This window comes from Aptenodytes patagonicus, chromosome 7, assembly GCF_965638725.1.
Source record: "Aptenodytes patagonicus chromosome 7, bAptPat1.pri.cur, whole genome shotgun sequence".
In the NCBI taxonomy this organism is placed as follows: Eukaryota; Metazoa; Chordata; class Aves; order Sphenisciformes; family Spheniscidae; genus Aptenodytes; species Aptenodytes patagonicus.
In genome coordinates, this window is record NC_134955.1 from 44,461,163 (window position 1) to 44,474,091 (window position 12,929).

The following is a 12,929-nucleotide window of genomic DNA, read 5'->3' on the forward strand; positions in this document are numbered from 1 at the left end:
GTATTACAGAATTCAACTGACAAGTTCATCAGTCACACACTGTCACTCATCAAGTCTAACAATCTTCTGAAAGCCCATATACGTTTTTTGTACCCTGGAGTCTAAAATGCATAAAACTTTTTTTCTACAGACAATCTTCCCACTATTCAGTACAACGGAAACCTCCTCCTGACTGGAATAACTTAGCCCTAATGTTTTAGAGACATTACAAACATCTGGCATATTAGAAATGAACTTATACAGAAAACTTCTGGCTAAACAATGACTTAAATGAGATCTCATAACCACACATGAAATCCAAATAATCTACATAACTCACGGAGTGCCTTGTGAAAAGAACGAAGAAAATTGCCTTTGCTGTCCCTTTCACTGAGGGGGGCAGTTTCTAAATTGACCACCAATAATTTAGACTCTGCATTCAATGTCTCAGACTCTGTATGCCCTTGAGCGGCAGCTGAATTTGGGTAACTCTGTTATCTCCTTCAGTAATGTGTCCAAGCTCTTCAACACACCGGATGTGGATAAGCTTCTGACATTTATTTGCCTCATTCGAAAATATCCATTTCATCCAGATATAATGGAGTTATAAAATGTTTAGTTTTCTGCTGTTTAAAGCAATTAGTGTCATGCATTTCAATTGAAACTTAGTATATTTTTCCTTACTAGTATTCAGAAAAACCTCTTTCATTTTTTGATCTATAGCATGGGGCATAAAGAAAGTCTATCTTGTTCTCTTCTCCCACATTGAACTCGGTTATGTATTTTGACATTATAAATAAAGACTCCATATTCTGTCATATGTTCTCAGTTTAAATTTGTTTAATAGTTTCCAGTTGAGAAACACTATTTTGAGTATGCTCAGATAACATTTCTGGTTGCAGTAAAGTCAGAAGCAGAAGCTGTTACCTTCTATAGCCATCTGTCCCACTCTTCTCACGAACACTATCAAGGTAAGGACATTCGATTGCTCCTAAAGCAGCTCCTTAACAGCTGCAGACTCCCACAGGAGGCTTATTTTAATATGTTTGGTTGTGAGCTCCAATAGCTACGGGGTTGATGTATGAAAAGATCAAACATTCCTGTCTATGGGGAACTGTAAAGTCCAAGTTAAATGTTGTCAAACTGGTTATTAAAGAAATAAAATTAGAAAAATCAGGAACCAGGGATATACTACACAGAAAATATTTCAGAATATTAACTTTACAATTCTTAAACCTTAAAGGCAAGATGATGACAGAAAAAAACTGTAGATTTATATAATGTTCTGCTTAGCAAATGCTCTTGAAAGAAAACCATGACATAATGATCATTTACAATATAATAATCAAGATTCTTGCATTCTAAAGAGGGTTCTTTACCTGTCGAAAAATCTCAGTTAAAAAATTAACATTGCTTCTTTTAGAAGAAAAGACTTTCCGGACAATTTCAATATCGGTTAAATGTTCTTCATCAATACTGCAGAGGCTGGAAGAACTTGGTTCTCTCTCTGTTAGAGTACTTGTATTAGAATGAGATTGTTCTGGCTCTGCATTTCTATCCTGCTTATCAGTACTGTCATTTTTGCTGTCCTCCCTTGAAGCCATGCTAGCAGCTGCTCTCTGAAACAAAAATTAAAGAATATTTCATAGCTCATTTTTAGTACAACAACTGAACAGTACAATTTAAGTTATACAACAGTATAATTTAAAACAGTACAAAGAATTCGGGAAAAAAAACAAAGGTAGGATTCACTGCATTTCAAGGCTTCTTATGTCTATTTGATTAAAAACAAAATAGCAGAATTTGAAAAAAAAAAGCATCACGAGTCCTTCTAAAGCAAATTCATAAGCAGAAAATTTGTTTAGAAATCCCTTTTTTTAATACTTTATTAGTTATAATTATCAGAGGAGTGCACACTGCTGACATAATTAAGACAAAAACATGAAAACAAACACTTTTTTGTATGTTTGGTTTTACCTGAATATTCTTTGGCACATTTTCACCTTCCATCCCAGGAATATGAGGTCCTGTATGAGGTTTTGGCTCAAGCCAGAAAGACACCAACCATCGAATGACAATAACACGAGCCTTAATAAAAGGTTCCTTTGTGCAATATATTGCCTCATTGGTTTCAGCATCTTTCTTAACCATTACATAGTGTGGCTTTGGTCTCATTTGTGGTATATCTGTAAGGAAACACGTCGTCTTAAAAATATGTGCAGAGAGAAAGCTCTATATAAGAAAGAAATCCTAAAACCATAACCAATACACGTGAACTTTCAGAGGTGCTGTTTTTTCATATTCGCTGTTGCACAACTCATCCCAAGATGTGCCAAAACGGACGTAATAGAGAAAATTTCAAGACTAGACTATAAGACATCAAAAGGCTGTAATTTTCTCCTGGAGGGAGACAATACTGTCGGTCCAACAGACAGTAACTTGTTTCTACTATGCAAAACCTTTAATTTTTTTATCTGAAAGTGATTTCTATAGCCTTATATCCTTGCTTGCATTTTTTTCTAAATAAGTAAACACATTTCATTGTTTTCAGCTTTTTTTAAGCTACTTGCTGTACTCAATGGTTAAAGATAAACTTCAGCAAACTCACTACTTCATGCTTTCATTGAAAACTACGAAGGAGTTTTAAGTAGCAAAATAACTGTTAATTAGACTAGAACATGGCCTATACAAGAAAACTACTTTCATATAGAATTAAGATATCATCAAATTTCTTAATTTTTAAGAAGTGCTTATAGTTAAGTTTCTAAGCAATAATTTATGTAACTCATACCATTTTACAGCCTTTTAAGAGTCCTATATGTTGCTTACCCCCTACTACCAAACCTACTGGGAAAAGCAGGTGCAGTTCAGATGCAAGGGATCACCACATTTCCTCGTGCATCCCTAGAAATATCTCTACGTTGGTCTGCAGCAATCCACAATAAAGCAATATAATTAGCAATAAGGGTCATCAGTTCTTTACTGATACAGATCCCAACACATAATCATGGCTACAATAGGAGAGCTTTAATTGCAAACTGTATTCTAACAGTAGCTGCAATAAACACAGACTCTTCTGGCCCTGCAATAGGTGAAAGATGAATAGAACAGAGAGAAATCCTGCCCCAAAGCCACGTGAGTTTCACAGCTTCATCTAATGCCACATCTGCACTAGCTAATTTTGCTGCACTTTGCTGCCAGAGCAAGGGCACGTGGATCTTCCTATGACTTAGCTGAAAGATGATTCTGTGGCAATGGCTTCTGTACTAGCTTGCAGGGAATGTAATGAATGATGCCCAGCAGCGTGCCAACTGGCAGGAACTGTGGTTATTTGGGGTCTATAACCTACAATTCCATTTTCTCCATCCCACGTTCTACACAATGGTTCAGAGCTGTTTTGCCCTTCTGTTTCTCTACTGTGCTAGTGATAAAGATACTGACAGTGTCATCAGTATTCCTGAATCTGCTTCAGAAAAGAGGGACAGTCCTTAATAACCCAACATGGATGGATTGACATGTGCGGTAAAAAAACTTACAAAGATTGGGGGGGGGGGGGCGCGCGGCAGCAGCAGGGAGACACAGACGGAGTTTTTAAATTGTACATAATGCACATTTCTGCAGCGACAAGTATCAACAGCCCAGTTCAACTCCAGCCATGTATCAGTCAACTCAACACTGCAAAATGTCATTTCTGGGTTTCACAACCCAAGACGGTGTAGAACAGTTCTGCAATACCAATCATCAATCTGAAGCAGCTACAAAACCTTCAGGTGCAAATGACATTTCTCTGGGAGTGGTGTCCCAACTCTATTCCTAGTTCTAGAAGGGCAAGCATGAGATCTGCTCCAATACAAAAAGTAGATGAAAATTTGTCCAAGGACTGATTATGACATGTGCTGTCAGAACACACCCTGCTGCTCGTGTTTCAGTATCACTATTTTCATCTGGTGACAGCACACCAAAAAAAACCCTCAAAAAACCAACAAACAACCAAAAAGGAGGCATGGAAAATGATGGTCCGATCCAGATATGGAGAGTGACAGATTGGACAGAGATGGTATTTCAGCACTGCCTCGACTCTTCTATGGCTTGCAGTACATGAGTAAGAGATACGTTCCATGGTTTTACAGGCCAGAAGGCAGTTCAAAGATACTAACGGTGGGAGTCAAAGAAGATGCAAAGTAGTCATGCTGAAGAATATAAAGTTGTTCCCTGACTATATCTTCCTAATGCAAGGTCAAGAGTTGTTTTAAGGGATCCAGCATAACTTCCGCCAGGTTATGGTATCATAATCCAGGAGGAACAAATCTGGATAGCAGCGAAGAAATAATCAGCTACTATCTAGGCAATTAACTTATGACAGCCATATATACTTTTAGGCATTTGAAGTGAATACGGCCTACCTGCCAGACTGCTGTAAAGGTTTCCTTGTTAACATTACAAATACACAACACAACATCTAGCACCAGCACTGAGGATATCCAAGCTGGTATATCTCAGTGTCATTTCAACAGCCACATACAAAAGTAGTGATAAACTCATCACGATGCTGCTAAACTGAGGAATGTTTCCAGAACAGACTTTAAAGTTACATCCACTATTTTTAATGGAAGCATTATTTTTAGAGGAAAAAAACATGACTCTTGCATACCATCCACCTCAGTAAGTAACAAATGCACAGAATACTTTTTTAAAAGCTTACAGAGAGTTTATTTACTACAAATAAAAAACAGTACATTGTTTTCATTCTGTGGAAAGCAGCAGGCTAGTAAGAAAATTAAAAATTAATATATCTTAAACAGAAGCATGTATAACAGCACAATCAGTGAAAAAAGGAAGCAAATGCCTGGTAGCCCAGTATTTAAAGATGCAAAAATTGGTTCTCTCTGGTATCTATTAGCATTCAGCAGGGCGTGAAGGCTGCAATACTGACAGTATTTTCAAAAGAACAAGACATCCAGTAGACATGCAGTAAACATGTCTTTGCAGGACACTGTCTCCTTCTGCAGTTTCACAACATCCTCTCAGAACATCCTCTCTCTCTCTTTCCTCTCAACTGTATTATGTGCTGCAGCTGCTTCTCAAATGTATCCTCCTTCAGTCATTTCTTGTATTTTCACATTTCTGTCCATCTTGGAAGTAGGTGTCGAGGCTCCAGATGAGGACACTGACATAAAACCAAAGCAAAACAGGACCTTATTAGATTGACTTAAATAGCACAAGAGGAAATACTCCCTTCCCCCAGCTTTCCATTTTTCCTTTCTGTTTTGGGCTTTTCCCACCCCCCGCCCTTCCCCCTCTGGGAACTTGATGTGAGCTGGTGCCAAAAAGGGCAGGAAGCTGTAGGTGGTGGAAGACATACACAGGGTAGAAAATGAAAAGGCTAGCAAAACCACAGTTATAATGGTGGACACTTGTAGTTTTGACCACGCTTACTTTCTAAGGCAATAAAGGGTTCAAAGGGAATGAAAAGCGGCAGAGAGCTGTAGGACAGCCCACTTTATTGTTTCCCTGTAAATGAAGGAGCCCCTCTAAACGGCTTGGAAATGGCACAGAAAGGCACATTACTATGATGGAAGAAACAATGCCCCTGGAATCTTACTGCCAGATCTGTAGTTCTTTCTAAACAGTTTCTGAAGACTATCTTACAGAATCTAAACAGATGTTAAAAGACATTCAGAACAAAACAAACAAAAAAAACACACCCAAAAAACAATCTTATGGGCTCTTCTAAGGCTGTAATATTCAAGGCAGAATTTGGAGGAGGCACAATACTAGCTTCTTGTAACTGGAATGCTTGGTGCTTGTTACTGTAACCTACATACTTATCTGAAAATATGCCCTAACAGAAAGAAAAAAAAAAAACAACAAAAAACCCTCAATCCAATATACTATCTCCAGTAAAGCCCTGTATCAATGCTTACTAAAACTACTGTTTTGATTTGTATCTCATGACTTCTCCTAAATTAAACATTACGACCAGTAGCATAAGAACTGTTTTTAGTAGCAGGCTCAGTGCCCAAGTCTGCCCTGTTTTCTGCCCAAATACTGTCAATTTTGTTCAGAACAGGCACAGGATTGTTTTCAAATAGGGTGGGAAGATGCATGCCAGAGAACTACTTCTTAGAGGAGAAAAGACTATTCTACTTACCAGTGTTTCTGTTGCTTTCATCACTGTATTATTCCCAAAATCCTCATCATTGTTGCTGACTTTGCACAGTTTAAGGCACTGACAGTAGTTTTGGAGATCTGTGCACATTTCTCCTTCTTGTTCCCCATTGTCCTCTTCTTTACTAAGGCCTTGGAAGTTTCTTGTTTATGGTTCACAGAAAAAGAGAGGACTACAGTAAGACTTCTGTGGAAGACTCAACCAAGATCTTCATAGAAAAAGAAAATACCGTTTCCACATTTCTTGTTCGAGGATGTCAAGCAGCAGTAGGTTTGCTTTCTCAGCATTGCTTACCATCCCTCTTCTAGCTATTTTGTCACTGAACCTCTTCAGTATCTTCACACAACTCTTGTTCTACTGTTGGTTATGGCTGGATTTATACTGTTTCTTCTCCCCTAGATGAGAAGGTCCACTGTTTGTCTTTCCCAGGAGAACGTGGTTTTGAAACATCCATCTCTGAAGAAAGCCACAATCCAAATACATGTACATGGACTGGCAGAAACTAAGACCCTTTCAACAAACTGCCCTAACAGCTTGATTTTAGAATATGAAATTGTGTCTGGAGATCACTACTAATCCTTGTGAGACGCTGCATCAACAGGTAAGAGGAGCAGTGAGGTGTCTGTACTATTCAAGTAATGAAATGGCAGCTTAAAGCTTGTGTACATGGTATTGCTTTGCAAACAAGAGTCTCGAACTCTGTTGGCTTACAACCAAGATGTGCATGGGTGCATGCAAACCTGAGCTAGCAAAATCAAGATTTGCAAATGATGTTCTAGTTTAGAATGGGCTAAAAACATCTGAGCAAACTCTAGTTAGGTTTGCTTAGCAAACACCTAAAATTCTGCTCTCTATATAGAAAGATATATTCTAGCACCATCAACTTTAAAGATTGTGTTAAACCCTAGCTTCCTCTATTACAAGCTCTCGACAAAATACAGTTGACACAAAAAACATAACTAACTTTGCCCTGTCTGAACTACGAGCAAGCACCGTATGATCCAAACACTATGATTCTGTACAGATACAGCCAACATCCCCCGAAGAACAGCACAGTAACACCTTTTATCTCAGCAGCAGTAGTTTCTCTTCAGACCACAACTTAAATCTTAACAACAGAAGTCACATTACAGAACTGTTTTACAAGAACATTTAATTTACCTGAATCACGTTAATATAGCAAGACTGACTCTTAATGAAAGGGTCAGGTGCCTCCACAAACAGAGAACTGAAAACAATAAACAGGAACCATAACGTGTTCTTTCATAAGAAATACTTTGAGAGTGTTCTTTATGGGCAACATGACTCAAGCAAAAAACTGCTTTGCTATACTCTCTATTAGAGAAAATGTAATGATTTTATCAGCTGTGCTAACACTTACCAAGTATAGGGTTATACAAGCTGGTCTCCTTACAGATGTTTGGGAAAATAGAAGGTAAGTAGTATTTCTTAAAATTTGAGAATAAAAATGAAAATCCCTTTTCCTGGTTTTCCTTGTTCTTCCATTCTAAACTCTTAACCTTAAAAAAAGAAGTTGGATAAAGTAAACATCTAGAAGTAGAAGAGAAAGATGACTGATGAAATGGCTTCTTTGTAAGTTATTTCTTTGGAACAAAATCATATGCATTTTAATAAACACTTTTAGAAAGATGGAACAGAAAAACTAGCTAGGAAATGTCAATAAAACAAAAGACTGTTCTCTTCCAAAACGCTGCTTCAAAATGAACTTGAACACATCAAATACTGAAACCAATAGAAATACATCTGCATTAATGGTCATCTTGCCAAGTCAGGGAGTAAACCCAAATTTATTGTTTTTAATAAAACTGGTTTTATATTTCAAAATGTTTTATAAGAAAAGGAAAATTACCCATGCTACTCTGAACATTTGTTTGACAATTTCTTTTAACACATTTCAACTAACAAGTGTCCATATATTCATTATAATAGGTACTTGGATTCATTTGTGCAGTTGGCAATATGAAACTAACAAATCTGTCAACCACAAGCAGCAGAAGATACAACTTCGAAGTTGAGTTACACAAATCTACTTTCACAGATCATGAATATATAATTCAATATAATTCAATAGAATGGGTGACTAATACGTAGAAATTAGTGACAAAGTCCTTTAGCAGAACTTAATATCAAAGAAGTAACTATTCAGCTTGAAATTATCAGTGCCTCAAGAGACTTCACAAAAGACTTTAGCATTCACACAGTAAACAAGTTCTATGACACCTGTCTCAATGACTTATTTAAATTTAAATATAATCCTACCAATTTATTACAGCGAGGGCAGTTGTCTTCAAGAATGTAAGGGGTATTTTTATTCAAAGTGAACAGTCATCATTAAGCTTACCCTACAAATTACAAGTATGATGACCTCTATTCAAACTGGGAGATGCTGGAAGCAACAAAATGAGGTTGCAAACTATTCCAGCACTGCAAGTTCACAGAGTAAGACAGACAAAGAGAAGCCATGAAATGTTTCAGTTTAACATTGGCCATATTTGTGCACTGTCCATCTTCTCTAACACAACCTGCAAAAGTGTGAAGAAAACTTATGGATAGATACCCAGCTGGGTTCTGCTGCACAAGTCTGACCCAGAAGGCAGAACCCTGGAACACCTACAGCATGTCATGCAGTCAAGCAGTTTGCTGGGCATATGACAGCAGAGCAGGCTCAGAAGCAGCATGTGCTAACTGGCCAGCAAATTAATTACATAAAATATAATAGCTAGGCCACAGTTTTTGATAGGAGCTCTTGCCATGCCCTGTCCTAGACATTTGAATTACTGGCTGAGATCACGGAAGTGTCAAAGTACAAAGGGAAGGACATAGCGTGCACCTGATTTGCACACCATGGACTAGATATTCTTCATTTTCTGTGCACAGTTCAGCTCCATAATCTGCCTTTTAGGTAGCTCGGGATCTGCAAGATCTTATTACCCGGTGTTCACATAGCAATGCCACTAAGCGAGTGTAATCTCAGCAGCGCAGTTACTTTCAAGCAGAACCTAACTCATAAGCTTTGTCAGATCTGAAGTATTCCAAATATGTACGTTTCCCATTGCTTCTCTTTTGAAGAGGTTCACTTGCTCAGCTGTAGCAGTAATCCCAAATTTTCTCTGTGCAGCGTGCTGTATTACACCTGAGCTTACAAGTCTCCTAAAACTAAAGTCCCAGAAAGTACAGTTAAGATACCAACAGGAGTCATGGCACCATCCCTGCAAGACCTGGATAGTAAATATCTTGTTGATCAGGAAAAAAAAAAAAAAAACACAACCACCACAAACCACAACCAAACAAACAAAACCCCACAAGCTCTTGCTCGAAAGCCATCATCTCCGTGTCACGCTCTAAACACCCTGGCGCATTTCTGCTAACCAGAGCTTTCCAGTAGCTCAGAGTGTTTCCATTAAAGAATGGAGAGGCTGTATGGTTAATCTACTGTAACAGCAGAAATTCCAGAAAGAGAGCTGGAGGAAAAATATGACCCTAAGCACAGGCACTGGCAGTCCCAGTCTTACAAACAATTGAGTCTGACATCCTATTTCTGTTTGGTTTTGTCAGCTAGCCCGAGTATAAACCTAGGAAAAAGGCCAGCAAAAGTCTGGGACTCATTAAAAGCCCGTATCACAAAACTCCAGTGCTTTCAGTTAGAAGTTTCCCCTTAGTTTGAAAAGCAAAGCCCCTGACTACCACAAAACCCACGTAAGAGCGAGCCCGGTTGATCCTTCCACTGGTTGAAGGCAACAGGGCGGGGAGGGGTAGGTGAAAATGGGAAGGGAGCTGGAATCAGCATTACTGGAAGTGACTGACAAGTCTTGTTTTTCTTGCTGCAATCTGATGCAAGACCCTGTGGTAACAGACCTATGAATCTTCACACAGAAGACAAGTGAAGATTTTCTAGGAGAATTTGCTTTTTACGAAGGACACTTGAGGGAGGGGCAAGGAGAAGGAATGTTTGAAACATTTTTATATACATTTGCAGTGCTACTAGTAAATGTCTTCTTGTAATGGACAAACAGGTGTTAGTTGTTTCATATTTGTTTGCTTGAAAACTATAGAACATACCTGAATTACTATGTATTTCAAAAGTGCTTCTAAGAAATAGCTTGTTAAATCTTCTTGTCCTTTATCTCCTGATTGTGGAGGAACAAGTGGAGTGATTTCCTCTATAGTCACTTGAGCTATTTAAAAAAAAGAAAAAAGCACATCTAACATTGAGACCATTTCTTCTCATGCATAAATATCTACAAAGTTATGAAAGTAGAAATGTACTGGGGTAAGCAGAGACAGTTACAGGCTAAACAATCCACCCACAGATCAATGAAAATCTGGAAATTTTATCTAATAAACCACCATAGAACTAATTTCTTACATATATAAAAACATAGCAGATAATAGCTGAGTTCTCCCTATGCACCTTGGGAACCTACCTGCCAAGACCCAATTTTTCCAAAAGACGTAATCCATTTCTTTTGGAATTTATGCAAACAATAGTATAACATTTGTGTTGCACAAATGCCAAGTCTTTATTTACATCTCTCACCGTTTTCTTCAATTAGCAGTTGATCAGTTACATTTGTGTTAAGTTTTACTAGCTCTATCATTCCTTTGCCTCTACAGTGAAGCTACTTCGGAGTTTATTTTTCTCTTGTTCCTATAGTTAGATGTTCGCATTTCACTCTTTGCACTCTGCATTTCTATGCTGCCTGCATCCCTTTAGATTTGTTCCTCCTTTCCTTCTGTAGAGATATAACACAAGGTAACTCCAAAACAGGGCTTAAAGTATGTAGCAAACTTTTATCTGCAGAGCTACCCTGCCATGAAATTCGTCTGCTAAGTTTCAGTAAATTTAATTACCAGTCAAGGAGACACTGCTTGCTTCTACAAGCAATGCTTTTGTCACCTCTAAAACATTGGATGGAGGTGGAAAAAAAGGCAATAGCGCTTAATGTTCAGAGGAAAAAGCGGTTAGCTTCTTATTCACATTTATGTGAATACACAGTTTGCACTTATGACCCCATCCAATTGCAATTCATTAATAAATGAGCTTAAAATCCTACTAACGGGAATAAATTGAGTTATGAGGCAAGAGACTCCCCAAAGTAACCAGTATCTGATACTTACTGCTAGACTGAACAGTCAAAGGAAAAACTGTCATAAGAATCATCTTCAGAGAAAAATCATCCTCACTCTATTGTTTAGAGTCAAGATAACAATCTTCACATTTAGAAAAAAAAAATCTAGAAAGTATAAAAAGCTTATCTCAGAATGCTCAAGCCTTTCCACTGATGCAGACTTTTCTGACCTCAGGTTTTGCAGTTTACAAGGTCCAATTCTTTTGGAAGATTCCGAGCCACAAGAATACCACAGCTTTAATAGCCTGGTCATACACAGACACAGCAGGAAGATCAACCATTTGGCTTTACACATTGCCGTAACAACCACTCATTCCCTTGAAGGCCATGCCAGAAACTGCTTGGTGTAGCTTGCTCCGTAGAGCATGGCCAAAGCCAGTGCAAATGTTCAATACAAGCAGAATCCGCCTGTGCAAGTTTGCAGCAGATGCAGCATCTGCTTGTAATTCTTAAGAAGAATTACATAAAATTGGCCAGTTTATTTTCACCCGCTACATGTTAAGCTACTATAGCCATACTTTTAAAAACAAAACAAAAAATAACCCACCCTGAAAAACAACAACAAAAAGACAACTTACTATTGGAAGACGACCTGTTAAACTGCCAAGAAACTCATTAACAGCTCCATAATCTCCCTGGGTATATATGTATGTTAGTTCTTTGTTACTTCAACTTGCCTTTTCTGTGCTGAGAATTGAATTACGTAGAGAATTGAGTAATATTACCAAATTACTTACTTTCTTGAACATTAATTGGAGGATTAATGAGATTATCTAGTGTTCGGGGGCCATATTCAGACTGTGGTGATGAAAATCCAGGAATCAAGCAAGAAAACATCCATAATTGTTCTTTACTACAGTTATTTTGAAGTGCTTGCAGCCACAAAAGAAAGAGACGCACGCCCTCTCGCCGTATCTTAAAGGAAAAAAACCCAGAACAAGTTAACTTGTCCCAGAACATACAAAAGCATTTCCATTTGTCCTGGAGGGCAAAGGAGAAGGGGAGTGGTAGAAAAGATGAGAACAGACAGACAGTACGACCACCAGCAATCAGCAGAGCCGAGCTAGTGCATCTGCTGCTCCTGCTGAAATGCAAGGACAACCCTGGCAGTTTCACTGCTGTTTGCCCCATGGAATCTCTTTCACAGGGTTTTCTCCGAAAGAAGAGGAAGAAAATCAACACGTCTAGTCACATGCTTCACTACAGCACTGCAAGATGCCATGTGAATTTTTCAGAAAATACAAAGACCATCATAAAATTTCTAAATGTGTTCGTGAATTATAACAACAGAGTGAGCTTTTTGCAGCAGAAGGACCCGTTCTACCCTTTTCCATTCCTTCAAGAAAGGTGATGGAGTCCTAGAGCAGTCCCTTCCTGGCTCTCACACTGGAGAATTTCAGCACCAGCCAAGCCTGCAGGTGGTTTACAGAGAAGTGGCTTGTTTGCTGCAGTACCAAAACGACATGTTACACTTGGGTGGCTTTTGTCCCATGGTCAACCATTATTACTCTACCCACCAATATGTCTGTTTGGTATAGATAATATCCCACTTCCAAGACAGCCTGAGCCCCAAAACCACAGCCTGAGCCCCAAAACCAGATTCCTTGCCCCTAACAATGAACTGTTGAGGC

At 38.5% G+C, this 12,929-nt stretch overlaps 1 protein-coding gene across 9 annotated transcripts in view; it reads right to left on the reverse strand.

Moving 5' to 3' along the window:
* Nucleotides 1-12,929, reverse strand: part of RALGAPA1 (Ral GTPase activating protein catalytic subunit alpha 1) — a 138,915-nt gene that overhangs the window by 106,936 nt on the left and 19,050 nt on the right. For all 9 annotated transcript variants that reach the window (XM_076345047.1, XM_076345046.1, XM_076345045.1 and 6 more), the window contains exons 6-10: nt 12,036-12,213; nt 10,229-10,344; nt 7,530-7,668; nt 1,957-2,165; nt 1,359-1,598 (exon numbers count right to left, since the gene is read on the reverse strand). In XM_076345047.1, the coding sequence (XP_076201162.1) occupies nt 1,359-1,598; nt 1,957-2,165; nt 7,530-7,668; nt 10,229-10,344; nt 12,036-12,213 (882 nt within the window). The remainder of the gene's footprint in view (nt 1-1,358; nt 1,599-1,956; nt 2,166-7,529; nt 7,669-10,228; nt 10,345-12,035; nt 12,214-12,929) is intronic.